Consider the following 14,908-nt stretch of genomic DNA (forward strand, 5'->3'; position numbering starts at 1 on the left):
TTTGTTACATCTCTGTGTATCATAGCTATGTCATAGGCATCTATATGTATCTTTCTAAATGGACAGATGTAGATAAAACTAAAATTGTCATATCTAAGTAATGTCTTCTGCTCAGAAATGCTTTCCCTAAAGCTTAAATACACTTTAAAAGAGTAAGAAGTAAAATCTGTAAAAATAATGACTCCAACAAACTGCAGGTATTTCACAATATGTGATCTTAAAAGAAAATGAACATTTACTTAGTTTTAATGTAAAGGAATACTAATAAAATTATCACTCCAAAGTGCTATTTTGTATGCACTACAGTTTTACGTTATTTAATTTAAATTTTAATCCTATTGTCTAAAAATAAATACTAAACATTTTAGTGCAGAATCTTCCGTCTGAAGATGATGATTACTAGATACACCCACTAATCTGATGCTATTACAAAACAGCTTGATGTAATATTGGGAGGCTGAACACCTGGTAGATAATACTGTACTTTCTTTTAAAGGACTCAGTCCTGCAAGGTAATGAGTATCAAACTCCCATGAAAGGCCTGATTCAGCAAAGCACTAAAGTATATTCTTAATTCTTCAAGCATAAAGTCAGTGGGAGCTTAGGGTGTGCAGCATCTCTCAGGGTATTAAGTAACATGCAGGATCAAGCCCATGCAGCTTTAGAACATCCTTGACATACTTTGCAAAGTTTTAGCCACCTCTTAAAAATGAAGTCATTGATATTTTGGAAAGAATCCAGTGAAGAGTCATAAAATGATGAAACTATCACGGAAAAAAAGTTTACCTTCTGTAGTGACCTGTGATTAATTTATATTGTATTAATTATATTATATTTTAATTCCAAGGCCATGCCCTGTGATGTGAACTTAGGAACCCCGATACATATTGTTTAGGGGAAGAGATGACTAAGGGGATCAGTCTTCCCTGCTTATTGCCGCCCCATTAAAGTCCTCCTATATGTAGGGGGGAGAATCATACTTATATATTCCACTGCTAGATAGTGGAAAGGATTGTGGGGGGTGGCAAAGTTTTACACATCCACCTCAGTTTGCAAGGGGTGACAATAGGACTGCAACAATAGAGCCAGATTGTTCTATATTCCTCTGCTAGGCTCCACACTGCACAGCATTAGGGTCAAGGTTATAGTCCTCAGTACCAAGGATATTACTGCAGAGAGAGAGACTAACAAAACTGCGTATTTCAAATCTCCACAGAGCTCCAAAGATCCTTCAGATGAAGAATCTACGCAGCTGAATACAGACCTTTCCTTTTCCTGTTCTGCTAGGCAGCCATCTCGACAGTTTAGCACACCGCAGAACAACTCACTAATCATGGATATCCTGGGGGGAACTACCACTGAGAGAAACATCTGGACTGACCATCAGATCAGACAAGCCTTGTTTCCTAGTAGACGGCCGCCTCAGGAGAATGAAGATGATGATGATGATTATCAGATGTTTGTACCATCGGTATCCACATCCAATTCAAGTTCAATTGTGTGTGAAGAGAGGGGCGCTTCAGGTCGTCCATGCAGTTGGCATGTGGGATTAATTAATCAAAATGAGATCTCTGGCTCCAGTCGTCATAGAATTGTTAGACGGGCAAGTAGTGCTGGTGAAAGTAACTCTTGCCCAAATAATGCAAGACGTAGAGTCAATGACTTTGTCCAGCACGGTTCCCAAAGGGAAGTGAAAAGTAGTTCTGGAACTGATGTGGGCAATATCAATCCTTACCCAGAATCTTCAGAAGAGCTGACCATTGATGATATAGAGCATGTCTATGATAATATAAGTTATGAAGATTTAAAACTGATGGGTCTGACTAGAAGGGAAGAGTCTGGTCACAGTTCCCAAAGATCTACTAGAGACACTCTCTACAAAAGCCAAAACAAAAGCAGCTTGGTGGAAGCAGCCTCTGAAAAAAGGCAGGCAAATCAAAATAGGACCTCCATTCTTGCTAGTAAAGATGAAATCCTACTCAGAAGAGAGGCACCAACTTTAAGTTCACATGAGCTCAGGATTGTTGAGGAGAACATCTATGACACCATAGTGCTTCCAGAACCACCACTGTTGAATTTCAAATGTAACCGCCTTAAATGCTCTAAAAGGAGGAGTTTTTTGGGCCTGGAAACAGACTTTGCATGTTGTGATAATCTAAGGCAGTTTGTTTCTGAAGAGAGTCTCCAGTTCAGTGAAGATGAAAGTCCATATCATCATGTTCCTTTAGATAATGACTATTTGAGCTTAGTAGATAGCTCCTCCAACTCTGATTCCCTCTCCCACAAGTCTGCAGCTGATAAATTATCTGAAGAAGTAGATGAGATCTGGAATGACCTGGAGAATTACATCAAGAAGAATGAAGAAAAGACAAGAGACCATGTCCTGGCAGCCTTTCCTGTTTGTAAAGATGACATGCAGGAAAGACTCCATGTTGGAAGTACTCCTGAACTGAGTAAAGATGTGGAATATTCACTTTCCACACTCTCACTGCCAGAAACGCCTGTTTTCCGTAAAACTTTGAAACACAGGGTAGCCAGATTAAGTGAGGCCAGTCTCAGATTTGATGAAGCAACATCATCGAAAGATAATTCATTTCTGAGTCTTAACAGATCTTCCTTCTCCAGTGAGTTGCCTTTTATAGATAGCCCTTATGAATCTGCCAATAGTATTTTATCCAATGCACATACAGAGAGCGCTGACAATGAAATGGATATTGTAGATAAAACAAAAAACAGAGTATTTATGATGGCAAGGCAATACAGTCAAAAAATTAAGAAGGCCAATCAGCTTTTGAAGGTAAAAAGTCCAGAGCAGGAACAGCCATCCAGCCAGCAACAGAAACTGAGGCACAAAGATCTTGCAGCCATTTTGGAGGAGAAGAAACAAGGTGGTCCTGCCATTGGTATGTTAAAAATATTGTCCTCCTTAATCTCTCTCCCCACCCCCTCTTCCCCCAATAGATTTCTTTAATAATGTTCTGGTGAAATTTACATATTGATTTAAAATGCTATAACCCTGATCACCTCTTGATCTACCAGTTGGATGATGATGACCGTATTACCTTTAATGTGTTACCACTGAGATTAAATTGAGTTCTTTATGTAACTTTAGTGCAAAAAGGATATAAATGCAATTCTATATTAAGAACAAAATTTTGTCATTCATTCATAGAAGAGAAGAGGAAAGAATGGACCAATGTCCGCCATCTTGCTTTCACAGGACAGGTCGGTTCAGGATAGCCTGGGAGTAGAAGTGTGATCCTGGACATTCAATTTTTTTTATTTCTTTTTAAATAAAAATTTTCTTGCTTAGGGGGGTCTGCAGATTTCAGCTGAGAAGGGGGCATAGTCACTCCTTCTCTGTGCTTCCTTGAGCAGTAGAATACCATCCATCACAGAAGCCAGGTTCAGCTCCTTTATAGAAACTTCCTGTTTGTTGCTTGCAAGCATGGGGTTGGGGTCAAGGAAGAAAAAGTCTCAGTCTTTACCCCTTTCTAGAGCACCTGCACTGTGGATGGAACAACAGAAGCTTCCTGTGAGAAATTTTTCCATGGACAATTTTAAAATAAGTTGGGGACTTGGATTCAGCAAACTCCCAGTCACCAGCGTGTGTGCATTCTCATTGTATCTATAGAATTTTTAAAAATACAGATATCTTATTTATCACATCTGATGCAGTTTTCAGGATGCTCTTAAAGATCAGATTTTTACCAGCAAAAAATATCCACCAAATACAATATAGTACATTCTGTGCTCCATTATGGTGCATTGTGTGACATGGCATCATCAGTCAGTGGTGGTGATTCATCAGAACGATACGATGTTGAAAAACGTGAGAACAGCAGACCTTGCAGCCACTATAGCAATATGACTCTCGCAGTGGGAGAGCCTCAGAGTTGGGATAAACATCCCAAGATGCAGATGTTTAATCAAATCTCCGAGGTTCCCGGCACACTGCATGACCCTATTCCCCCATAGCTATCCCTTCCCTTGGTAACTTCTGGGAGGAGCCCCAGTGGCCTGCTACCCTGGCTGGTGTGAACTGAAGGCAACCTATAGGCCTGCGCCCTCTGGCATCTTTCTGAAGCATGTTCCTCTCTCCTCTATTTCCAGCCCTTCCATGGGGGCATCTCCCATCTCTTTCTCTCTCTGCCACCTTTGATGGATTCCATTTCCTCCTCTTCTTCCCTCTTCCACAAATGCAGGAGTCTTCCCCCCTCATCCCCCTCCACACCTGGCACCTGTTCTCTCTTTGTTGGAGGGGTTGCAGGCTGCCTCCATTCCTATGACAGCCAGCACAGGAGCAATGAACAATTGTAGAAGAAGACTCAGCCTCTTGTTGCCCAGATACAATAGGAGGAGGAGACTTTAGTGACCAAAGGTGAAAGCACTGTAGTGAAATATTCTTCCCAATCAGCCACTTAAGACAGGGCAAAAAACTGGGAGTGTTCCACCCCCAAATGGGGATGTTACCAGTATGCCTTAGTGTTATAGTCATTTAATCTATTTCTTAGAGGTTCTAAACTGTGGTCCATGGAGCACTTGCTGGTGATCTGCGGAGGGCTGACTAGGCACGTGGTACTGGCTCTTCCTCTCCTTTCCCCAGCTGCTCAGTCACTGTTGAAATACAGCTAAAAATATATCACTTGCCTAATGTTACTTTTCCATGTATGGACTTGCTGCCAGAGGTCTGGGATGAAAGGTGATCTATATGACTGCAAATGAAAGGAGAGGTATCCCTGCCACACTGTGTGTTTTTTAAGACTGAGAATGTCTGAAGTATCAAAATCAGTGGATAGAAGAAAATATATATGTGAAATAGTTTTCTTTTAAGAAGAAATAAATACTCCAGCAACTTTGAAATGGTGAACTAAAAAAGAGAACCGAACTACTTGATATTTAGCAGTAGCAATGTTTTTAACAGTTACATAAGTTATCTCTTCATAACTACAGATCAAATTGATGCTGACATCTTATTCCCAGAATGTCTGGTACATAGTTGTTCACGGTTTTGTCACAAAACATTTCATGCTTGTCAGTTCCATGTTTTAGTATAATGAATGACTGTGTACATGTCACTGATCTGAAATGTTGGAGTCTAGAATTGCATTGTTTTGTCAACTGTAAGGATGAAAAATGTTGATTATAATGGTCAAGGACAAAGATTTAAAAGGGTTAGTTTGAAACTTTAATTTTCATATAACTTGTGTTTTACACCGTTGTTAATTTTGACTAGTTTATATATTTCTCTTCTCCAGGTGCCAGAATTGCTGAATATTCCCAGCTTTATGACCAGATAGTTTTTAGAGAGACTTCACCCAAAATGCAAAAGGATACATGGGCCACTCCTCAGAAACCATCAGCCTTAAGGTATTCATCCCCAGTGTCAATATCTCATTCTCAGTTAGCTAGTGAACGCTTAAGGGCAGAGGACTGGCTTTTGCATTCTACGTATAGCAATGGAGAACTAGCTGATTTCTCTCCCTGGCCCGAAGTCCAAGATCTGAAGTCAAAGAGCTCCCCTGTTGAGAGCGGTACAAAAAGCAATCCAAGACCATTGCCATCAGCTTGCTCAGTTCCTTCCCTTCAGATTTCTACACATCTGCATGTCCCAGCACAGAGGTGGAGTGCTATTATTAGTCAGCCTAACAAAGAGAATTTACACCAAGATCACATTTATAACTCACTAGGAAGGAAAGCAAATCATACAAAATCACAAGCATATAGCAGGTCACAGTCTTCTTCCTCAATTGTGGTCAACAGGTCTGAGGAACCAATAACTTACCTAAATGAAATGGACAAGAAACAGCTGTACTCAAATAGAAACTATATATCTGACAGTCAGGAGTCTGTGCCAAGTGCTGCTTCAGGATTCACAGTATGTGATGTGAAGAAGCAGTTCCCTGAAAACTGTTCAGAGATGATTCTTCAAGACTCTCAAAAAGTTCTGAGAGTGAACAAGAACTCGCCACTAAATGCACAAATAGCTACGCAGAACTATTTTTCTAATTTCAAAGATACTGAAGGAGGAGAAGAGGATGATGATGATGACTATGTTGAAATAAAGTCTGAAGATGAGGGGTCTGACTTAGAGACTTCTCAGAACCAAACAAAGAAATCAGACCCAAAGATAAACAATGTAGACTCTGCTTCTTCTGAGACTCTCTGTAGCAAAAGCATGTCTTGTACTCCTACAAAACCAGTGAATAGCAAACTTGCCCTTACCCCGTACCTGACTGCATACAATGATTCAGATAAACTGAATGACTACCTGTGGAGAGTTCCATCTCCTAATCAGCAGAATATTGTCCAGTCTTTAAGGGAAAAGTTTCAGTGTCTTAGCTCAAGTAGCTTTGCTTGACACTTGACATTTCAATAATTTCTAATTGTACTGCCTTAACATGTCAGAGTATAGATTAGTACAACCAATACTGGCATCCTGTACTTTAATAATGTGTAGACATCGAGCACTGTATCACAGTAATAATAGGAAACTTAGATGTGCAATGTACCTTTTTTACAGTACAGAAAGTTAAAGTGGCCAGGTGTGCACTGTCTGGGATTAAGATCTACTTGTATCTTTATAATGCAGACTGATTTCTCCTAATCTGTCTCATTTAACTTTGCATATACTTTACATCTCCCTTCTTTCTCCTGTCTCTCCATGTGGAAATCTTAGTATTCAGACTGTTGGAAGGTAGCCAATGCTGAGTCCAAAAATGCATGTACAATTACTGTAATTGCACATGAGTGCTCAGTTGAGCATCTAGCCATCTGAGTATGCAAATACCAGATTTCTGAGCACACTTGAGGGAATGCACCAACAAACTCAGTGTACAGTTGCACGTACATATTTTTTTCATGATCTTTTGAAAATCAGACTCCAGGTCTGTGGGACCGATGCATAAAACACGATATGTACTACTACTATAGAAAATAGAATTATTACATTTTAAATAAACTAGCTTGTGAATGGTGCCAGATTGATAACCCTGATGTCTGAAGACATTACCTTTACTATAGCTTGATAATAACAGCTAAAGCACAGGCAACGGCAGAGTGCCTCAGTCCTGTTCTGGAGGTTATTAGCTTTAGGAAATGAGAGGGTAATTCTATTTCTAGGCCAGTTCAATGTTTGGGCTTGTGGAGACTAATGCCCAATAGGCTAATGCCTATTGTGATTGTGGTGTTTGTAACATGGACACCTTTCTTTTAAGAATAAGACCATCAGTAGCAGATAAATGTAAGTTGTAGGTGAAAGCTCTTGTTTTTTCTAGTATTTGTAAGATGGTGGGTTCCTTTGGCTACATTTATAGGTAATACAGTCTTGTTATTCAATAACAAATGCTCATGATTGGGCTTCTTGCAATCTGATCCTCTCTTAGTTCTGAACATACTGTAGTTCTCAAAATGTCCATTGTCAACCTAATTTAATGTAAAAGATTTTAAAAAAGGGTCGTGCTATCTGTATTAGAAATGAAGTGGTATCTTCATACACTTTCATTATTACCAATAGTGTCTGGCTATTAAGAAGACTTCATTTAAAGACCCTCTGAAGTAGAGTATTTTTCTTTGTAAGAGTAGTAACATTTCTGTCTTGAATATCAGAAAAGTAAAAGGAAGCAAAATACAATAGCAAATGTGTTTGTCAAAAGTTGTTAGCTCATATCATCTTAAGGCAAGAAATACCTTAAGGTTGGGTTGACATTGACTTTGAGGGCTAATTCAACTCTCATTAAAGTCATAATCCTCTATTTTAGACAATGTTACTGTTTGGTTAGCAGCCATTTGTGAACAAACAGGAGAATAAGTCATGTAAGACCAAAGTTCCTGTTACATACATATAAATAAAAGGAGTTGGAAGGGAAACTGAGAGAGCATGATGCATTGTCAATTTTTTTTCCTAAAGAGAGAGTTTTTCAAACTTTTCACTAACGTATCAGTTTCTCTGTCACGGAAGAATATGTGGAAAGCGCGCTCTTGCTCTCTCTCTCTCTCTCTCTCTTAAATTAGTAAGAGAGACCTGACTTAAAAATATTCTCCAACAACCTTTTGTTGGTCCAGGTTTTCCACTACCTTGAGAAATAAAATGACTTATACAGTGATGGGGATGAAAATGTTCATTTGTTATACAGACCAAAATGGAATATCTGGGATTAAATAGGGGATGAGGATGGCATCTTTACCTCTTATAAACATCATTCTCAATGTTTGATCTAATTCCAAAATGGCTGTGTGTGTGTGTGATTTTCCCAAATCTCATTATTCATTCCTAGCTGTTCTTCCATGCCAGCAGGACAGATAATGAATGTCACCTTGTACAATTTCAGAGAACAATCACTCCTCCCTTCACACAAAACAGGTTTTTCCCTCTCTTAATCTCCTCTCTTCTGTTCCTGGCAAGATTTATCCCATTTCCCTCTCTTTCTGACCACATAAATCATGCAATGCCTTTATTTTTAAAGAGGCTAAAAATGCTAATGAACCATTCCTTTTCAGTTGGCGTACCTGAAAACCCTGGAGATGGGACTTTTAAAAGTATTAGTCCTCACTAGCTGGAAAAGGAGACCAGCCTGGCTTTAGCCATTAGGAATCAAATTGAGCTTCCCAGAGGGGAAAAAAATACCAGTGGAAGTTCAAACACTTAAAAATCTGCCCACAGTTTTGAGGTCCTCCTGATGGGAAAGCACAAACTACTTTTAAGTTACTTCATCAGATTCTCTCCAGGGCCTTCGCAGGGAAAAGTTAGTATAGCCATTAGCTCAGAGCTCCCAGCAGTGACAAGGCTTCCATGGAGGTGTGGTAGTGTGCAAAACATCTACAACTTCTAGGGTTGCCACTTCAATATTCAGAAAAACTGGCCACTGCCCCCAACAGCCTGATCTCTCACCCCTTCACCTTTCAGGTGCCTTCCCTGCACTGCACCAGCAGCCTGCCCCCGTCCTGTCCGACTGGGAAGGAAGGTGGCTCTGGGTCCTGGTCAAATCCATATGCAGCTGGTGGGGAAGGTGGCCCCACAACAACAAACCCACTTGTCCCCTTTCTCCTATCTAGATGGAGGCTAGAGAGTCTGATTGACCCAGAGCATGCCAGGAAGAAGGGGAAGGGAGCTGAGTCCTCCAAGGCAGACCCAGCTCTTAAAGGGAGAGGTCCCTGGGAAGTCTCTGCTGAGTCTTTTCTCCTCCTTTATCCTCAGGGTCGGGGAGCAGCCCATTAAATCATTTCACTGGCAAGGCTTGTTAAAAACTGGCCAGGTGGCAACCCTAACAACCCTCCATGTGCTGGGGCCTGCAGGAAATTTGCTCAGCCCCAAAATAGGTGATGCTGGCAGTGTAAAGGGGTTTGACTAGAGCAACTGGGGGATGTGTTAACTAACACATCCTTACTGCAGGTCTGGCTAGTAGGGTGCTCCTTTAATGCCTCTGACTGACTGAAGCTGCCCTTCCTGATGGGGTGAATCTCCTATATAAGAAGTGTGATCCTTGCTGGCGCACTTCCTGAACCAGCAAGAGGTGAATCTTGATCATTATGTTTAGAAACAATGGTTCAAAAACAACACAGCTTTCTTTTAGATTCAGAAAACATTCCATTCTTTTGCAAACGATACATATTATACTGGCTTCTGTTTAGTTCCCTTTATTTTCTTTGTTGGACAGCTTTGGATTCTACTACTTGAAAACATTGTACTTAAAAGAAAGCCTAAATGTGTGTACTGTACAGCCATGGATATATCTTCTAAATCTGTTTTTGTGGTGCTTTAAATTTTTCAGAAGAAGTAGATGAACTGATACAAAGTTAAATGTATTGTAGTAAGCATGGTCTTATTAATGTTCTGTTTCCACTAATAATGCATTACTTCCCTCAATTACAAAACACAGTAGCCCACCTAATTATTTTAGAACTGTCAACAGTTACTGTATAGGTTATTCTGAAATACATGTGAAGTTGCCAGGGTATATATTCAATGGCTTCTGTTTTGTGGAGATGCAGATTTCAGGAGTTGTGCTTGTTGATTACGTTGAACTGTCTACTACACAAGTCTTTGCCTGGCTAAGGAATGTGTACTTTGGGGTTTATTTGATCATTGTAGCACAAGTTCCAGTTTTGTTGTACACAAAGTCATTTTTGTTATAGTGGATGTTCAAACAGTTTTGGAACCTGCATCTACTGAAACACAGTTGAGGAATAAAGTTGTACATATTTAAGATACTGAAATTTAGTAATGCCGATATTTATTTAATATAGCTTGTAAAGTAATGTAAATATGAATAGAAATTAACATTTGTGTGTTAACTTGAGCATATCTAGATTTGTGTAAACTACTAGGAATTCTGTTTAAACTTTAGAAGTTAATGAAATCTCATGTAGTCAATGGAACAAAATGGAAGGGAGTTATAACAATGTGTAACTGTTTCCAGGGATCAATTTCATATGATTTTTAATTTTGGGTACTTTAAATTATTTTAGCTTGCTCTTGGCAGATAGGCAGCTGAAACTGACAAAAGTTGCTAAGCACTGGAACCATTTTTGTCGGTAAAACAAGATTAACAGCTTTCAGCTCTTCCATGAGTAAATGAGATCTGAAAAGATACAAAAATATTTCCTAGGCTCTACTGGTAGGAAGTTTGAGTTGTGTTGGCAGCTCCTGTTACAGTTTACAAATAAATAAAATAAAATGACCAGTAACAGGAATAAGGAAAGTCAATACCAACTGAAAAATGTTGATCCATTAGGATTAAGTGCAGTATAATTGTTGTTATGGTGATTCCCACCCAAAATACATGTTACGAAGACATGGAAATAATGCCAGTAAAAATCCATATTGATTTAACTCAATACTTGTTTGATAATACTTGTTTGCATGGAGTTGGAGATACTGTACATATCTCTGCAGAAAAACATTTTTCTGCATATTTTCTCAGACTGTATTAGACCTCACTCCACCAGACTCAATTAGCTTGGTGCGAGCTTACTTTGATGGGGGGAGAAAAAGGGGCGAGGAATGAAGAAGAACAAGTTGTCCCACAGGAAAGGTTAAAAAGTTAATTTTCTAAACAGAACAAAGTTGATGTGAGATTGTCAGAATGTGAATTATCTGCAGCCTCAGGGCAACAAAAATGTGAATAGAATAAACATTGCAACAATTCTGTAATACAGGTGGTAAAAACTGATGTTTTTGTAGCATGTGTCTCTTTCTGTTGTTGCTGTCCCATAGATGGTTTCCTCCTCCCTTTGGCAATAAACCCATCTTTTTTTTAAAGCAAATTTGTTTGAAAGAGAATTTATTTTAATCCTGTAATATTGCTGGTAAAACTCTCATGTTACTGTATTGTTTAAGCCTGTATTTGTTTGTAGTTCCTGCACTATGCTACCAGACAGGGTTAAAAAATGAAGTTACTTGTTCCAAGTTTAACTGTATATTTCTTAATTTCTGCATATATATGTAATATCTTGTTCTGTGGATAAGAGATGGAACTTATATTGCACTTTTTAATGACTTGTTTTGTAAAGAATATGTAAAAATATATGTACATGTAGGAAACTTCTTAAAACAAGCTTTTCACCATTTTTTTCCTTAAAAGCTGAGTTTAAAGCATGCGAAAACTAAGAAAAACATGGAAGTATGTACTGCTTAGAGAGAAAAAAGCAATAAATGCAAAATTTGTTTGTAAAAATCAAGGTGTCTGCAAAACAGCCGTGTTTAAATGAAATGTTTATAGGACAATACTATCTTGTAACAGGACTCCATTTTTTAGTATATGTACAGCCACTGACTCCTCTGCCTGTATATAACCTCCATCACTAAATCTGTGGCAATTGGCCAGAACTAGAACCTTAAATATAACACCATCAGCTGTTGGGAGTATGGGTGAATTTTAATCCCTGGATCTAAAATCTCCCTTTCAGTTCTAATTCCAGTTTGGATGCAAAACCAGAAAGGGCCTATTTTTCTACTTTAAATCCAGCCAAATACTTGCAAGAACAGTTCATCAGACTTTACCAATTGAATAAAAAACCAAAATGTACTGCATGTAGTGTTCTGTCACACAGAGGTTGATGAACTTGCTACAGCTTTGGCAAAGAGAGATGGGTCCTTTACCTCATGGTATATCTATACTTAGAACACCGTGTAGAGTACATACACAGCCCACAGCCCTACCATGGGTATAAACAGCATTGTAGATGGTGAGGCACTGCTTAGGCAAGTAGAGTAATGACATGCCAGAATATTCGGGTATATACTGTAGACATTTCTCTACATGCCCAAGCAGTGCCTCTCATGTGGACGCTGCTATTTTTAACAGTGTAGTTTCCCACTGCAGAGAGAGGTTCTGGCAGGGGAAAGCAGCAAGGAGAGGCTTCAGTAGCTCCTCACTGCTGGAGCTTTTCCTTGACACAGGAAGCTGTTGGAGTCTTTCCCTGCCACAGGGAAAGACTCCAGCAGCTCCCCCCTACTAGAGCCTTTCCCCACTGCTTCACCTGTTCTGGAGCCTTCCACGGAAAGATAGACACAGCCTGCTTTTCACTGCAGTGTGCCACTGCAGCTATGCATGCCACCGCCAGTGTAGGCAAGGCCTCAGGCAGTAGTGTCTCATGCTTTTAGATCCAGAGGTCCAGGGCTCTATCTCTGCTGCTGACAACCTTGTATTACACTGGTCTGGCTTTAGACTAGAACCCAAACCCTGTTTTAAACCTAATTGTGTTCTGAACATCTTCTCCTTGGCCCATCTGATTTGTGAAGGTTTGCTCATCCCAGCAATTGGAGAACTCAGGTAAATGTTGTGTAGAGCAGTGGTTTTCAAACTTTTTTCTGGCGACACAGTTGAAGAAAATTGTTGATGGCCATGACCGGAGCTGGGGATGAGGAGTTTGGGGTGTGGGAGGGGCTCTGGGTGGGGGGGAGGGGGTTCAGGGCTGGGGCAGGGGATTGGGGCATGCTTAACCTTGGGCAGCTCCCGGTCAGCGGCGCAGCGAGGGTGCTAAGGCAGGCTTCCTGCCTCTCCTGGCACTGCAGACTGTGCTACGCCCCTGAAGCGGCCAGCAGCAGGTCCAGCTCCTAGACGGAGGCGTGCAAGTGGCTCTGTGGGCCTCTCACCTGCGGGCACCACCCCCCAGCTCCCATTGGCCAGTTCCTCCCCATATATTGGCATAAATCAGCAAGGTGCGTGCCTCCTGCTGGAAAGTCCAACACCAGTGCTGGGCCCTAGTTGGGAGATTAGGAAGCACTCACATAAGCATGGAATTAAGTCTTTCTCTAAATCCGTTCTGAAGATATCGAACATACCTATGAGCAAACCCACTGGCTCGGCCCATGAGGACGTTCTATGTCCTAAATCCCATAAGCAAAACAAGAAGGTACAGAAACCTAGGGTTCCATCAGCTCCACACCAGGGACCTTTGATACCGTCATCCACCGCTCCTTATAAAACCTGAGACTCTCCAGACTGACCACCACAGGATAGCATCATCATCACTGGCACCGATGGCCTGGGCAAAAAGAGACCCTCTTATACTAGGGAGGTCCAGAACCATGGCTGCACCATAGGGCATTTTTGCTCTTTCGAATTCAGAATCCCCTCCACCCCCATCAGAGCCCTCCATTTCCAGAGTTTATATTGCCTCTGAGAGATCTGCTGGTGGGATGGAGTTTATCACCTCTCCCCCAAACCCCCCAATACACAATCTACATCTCTCCATTGGTACTGCCAGTACTGCCATTGGAACCAGAGTTAACTCTTTCCTCCTCAGGAGATTTGGAACCATCAGAGGAACCACTCCTCCTGTACCACCATTCCCCAGGAGACCCACACGACCCTGGGACCAACCACTACCTCACCTGGCTTGGAGTGATTGGTACCCCATGCCATGGGGACCACTACCACCACCTTTAGACCCCACGTAGTGGCCATAGGCACAAATATCCCACTTTAGAATCTATCTGATATGCTAGGGAGTTACCACCTGCGGTCCTTTCGAGGGAACGATCAATTTACCTTCGAATCCGATAGAAGAGGAGTAGGAGTACTACCACGCTGTCATCATCATCACCAGATGAAACTGGCTTCAGCATCTCTTCCCTCCCTCCACCCCTTTGAAAACATTGGGTCTATCCCTCAGTTCCCTGTCAGTCCATTTGATGGCTATCAGTGCATTCCATCCCTCTATGGAGGGCTACTCTATTTTTGCACACCCACTAACCACGCAATTATGGAAAGGCCTGATAAGAACTTTCCCACCTCCTTGAAAGATAACACTCCAATAAGACTTCATTCTCATTCTTTCGGTTCTGACATGCCCACCCCTCTTTGGACCCTTAGGGGACTTGCTCCATGTGCCTCTTCTCCATGAAGGTCGCCTTTCTTGCAGCCATCCCATTGTCGAGGAGAGTTGGTGAACTTGGTGCAATGATGGCAGACCTTCCATATGCTATTTCACAAATATATAGTTTCTTTACACCTACACCCCAAATTTATGCCTAATATGGTTTCAGAATTTCACCTGTATCAATCCATTCTTACCTGTATTCTTCCTGAAACTGCACGCATCTATTGAAGAACATAGGTTTCGCTCCCTAGATGTTTGATGAGCCTTGGCCTTTTACCTGCAGAGAACAAAACCATTCAGAAAGTTCCCAAGGCTGTTTGCTCTATAGCGGAGAGAGTAAAAGGATACACCATCTCCACCCAGAGAATTTCCAAACATATCTGGTTGCATTCTACTCTATCCACTCTCGAACCTCTCCTCCTCCCCCTCCAGGGGTATGAGCTCACTCCATGAGAGCCCAAGCTGCAACTGTACTGTCTCTTCAGGACATACCCCTTCTAGACATCTGTAAAGTGGCCACTTTTCTGTCCACACATTTGCAAAACATTACACCCTGGTGCAAGACTCAGCTACTGATGCCTTC

The 14,908-nt window shown here is 41.1% G+C and overlaps 1 protein-coding gene across 10 annotated transcripts in view; it reads left to right on the plus strand.

The window, feature by feature from the left end:
- PLEKHG1 (pleckstrin homology and RhoGEF domain containing G1) overlaps window positions 1-11,649 on the plus strand; it is a 215,355-nt gene extending 203,706 nt beyond the window's left edge. For 9 of the 10 annotated variants that reach the window (XM_073337635.1, XM_073337636.1, XM_073337634.1 and 6 more), the window contains 2 exons: window positions 1,217-2,903; window positions 5,259-11,649. In XM_073337635.1, coding sequence (XP_073193736.1) covers window positions 1,217-2,903; window positions 5,259-6,361 — 2,790 coding nt within the window. In that variant the 3' untranslated portion in view covers window positions 6,362-11,649. The remainder of the gene's footprint in view (window positions 1-1,216; window positions 2,904-5,258) is intronic. The other variant, XM_073337642.1, reaches the window with a different exon arrangement.
- The last annotated feature ends 3,259 nt before the right edge of the window (window positions 11,650-14,908 follow it).

This window comes from Lepidochelys kempii, chromosome 3 (genome assembly GCF_965140265.1).
Source record: "Lepidochelys kempii isolate rLepKem1 chromosome 3, rLepKem1.hap2, whole genome shotgun sequence".
NCBI classification, from domain to species: domain Eukaryota; kingdom Metazoa; phylum Chordata; order Testudines; family Cheloniidae; genus Lepidochelys; species Lepidochelys kempii.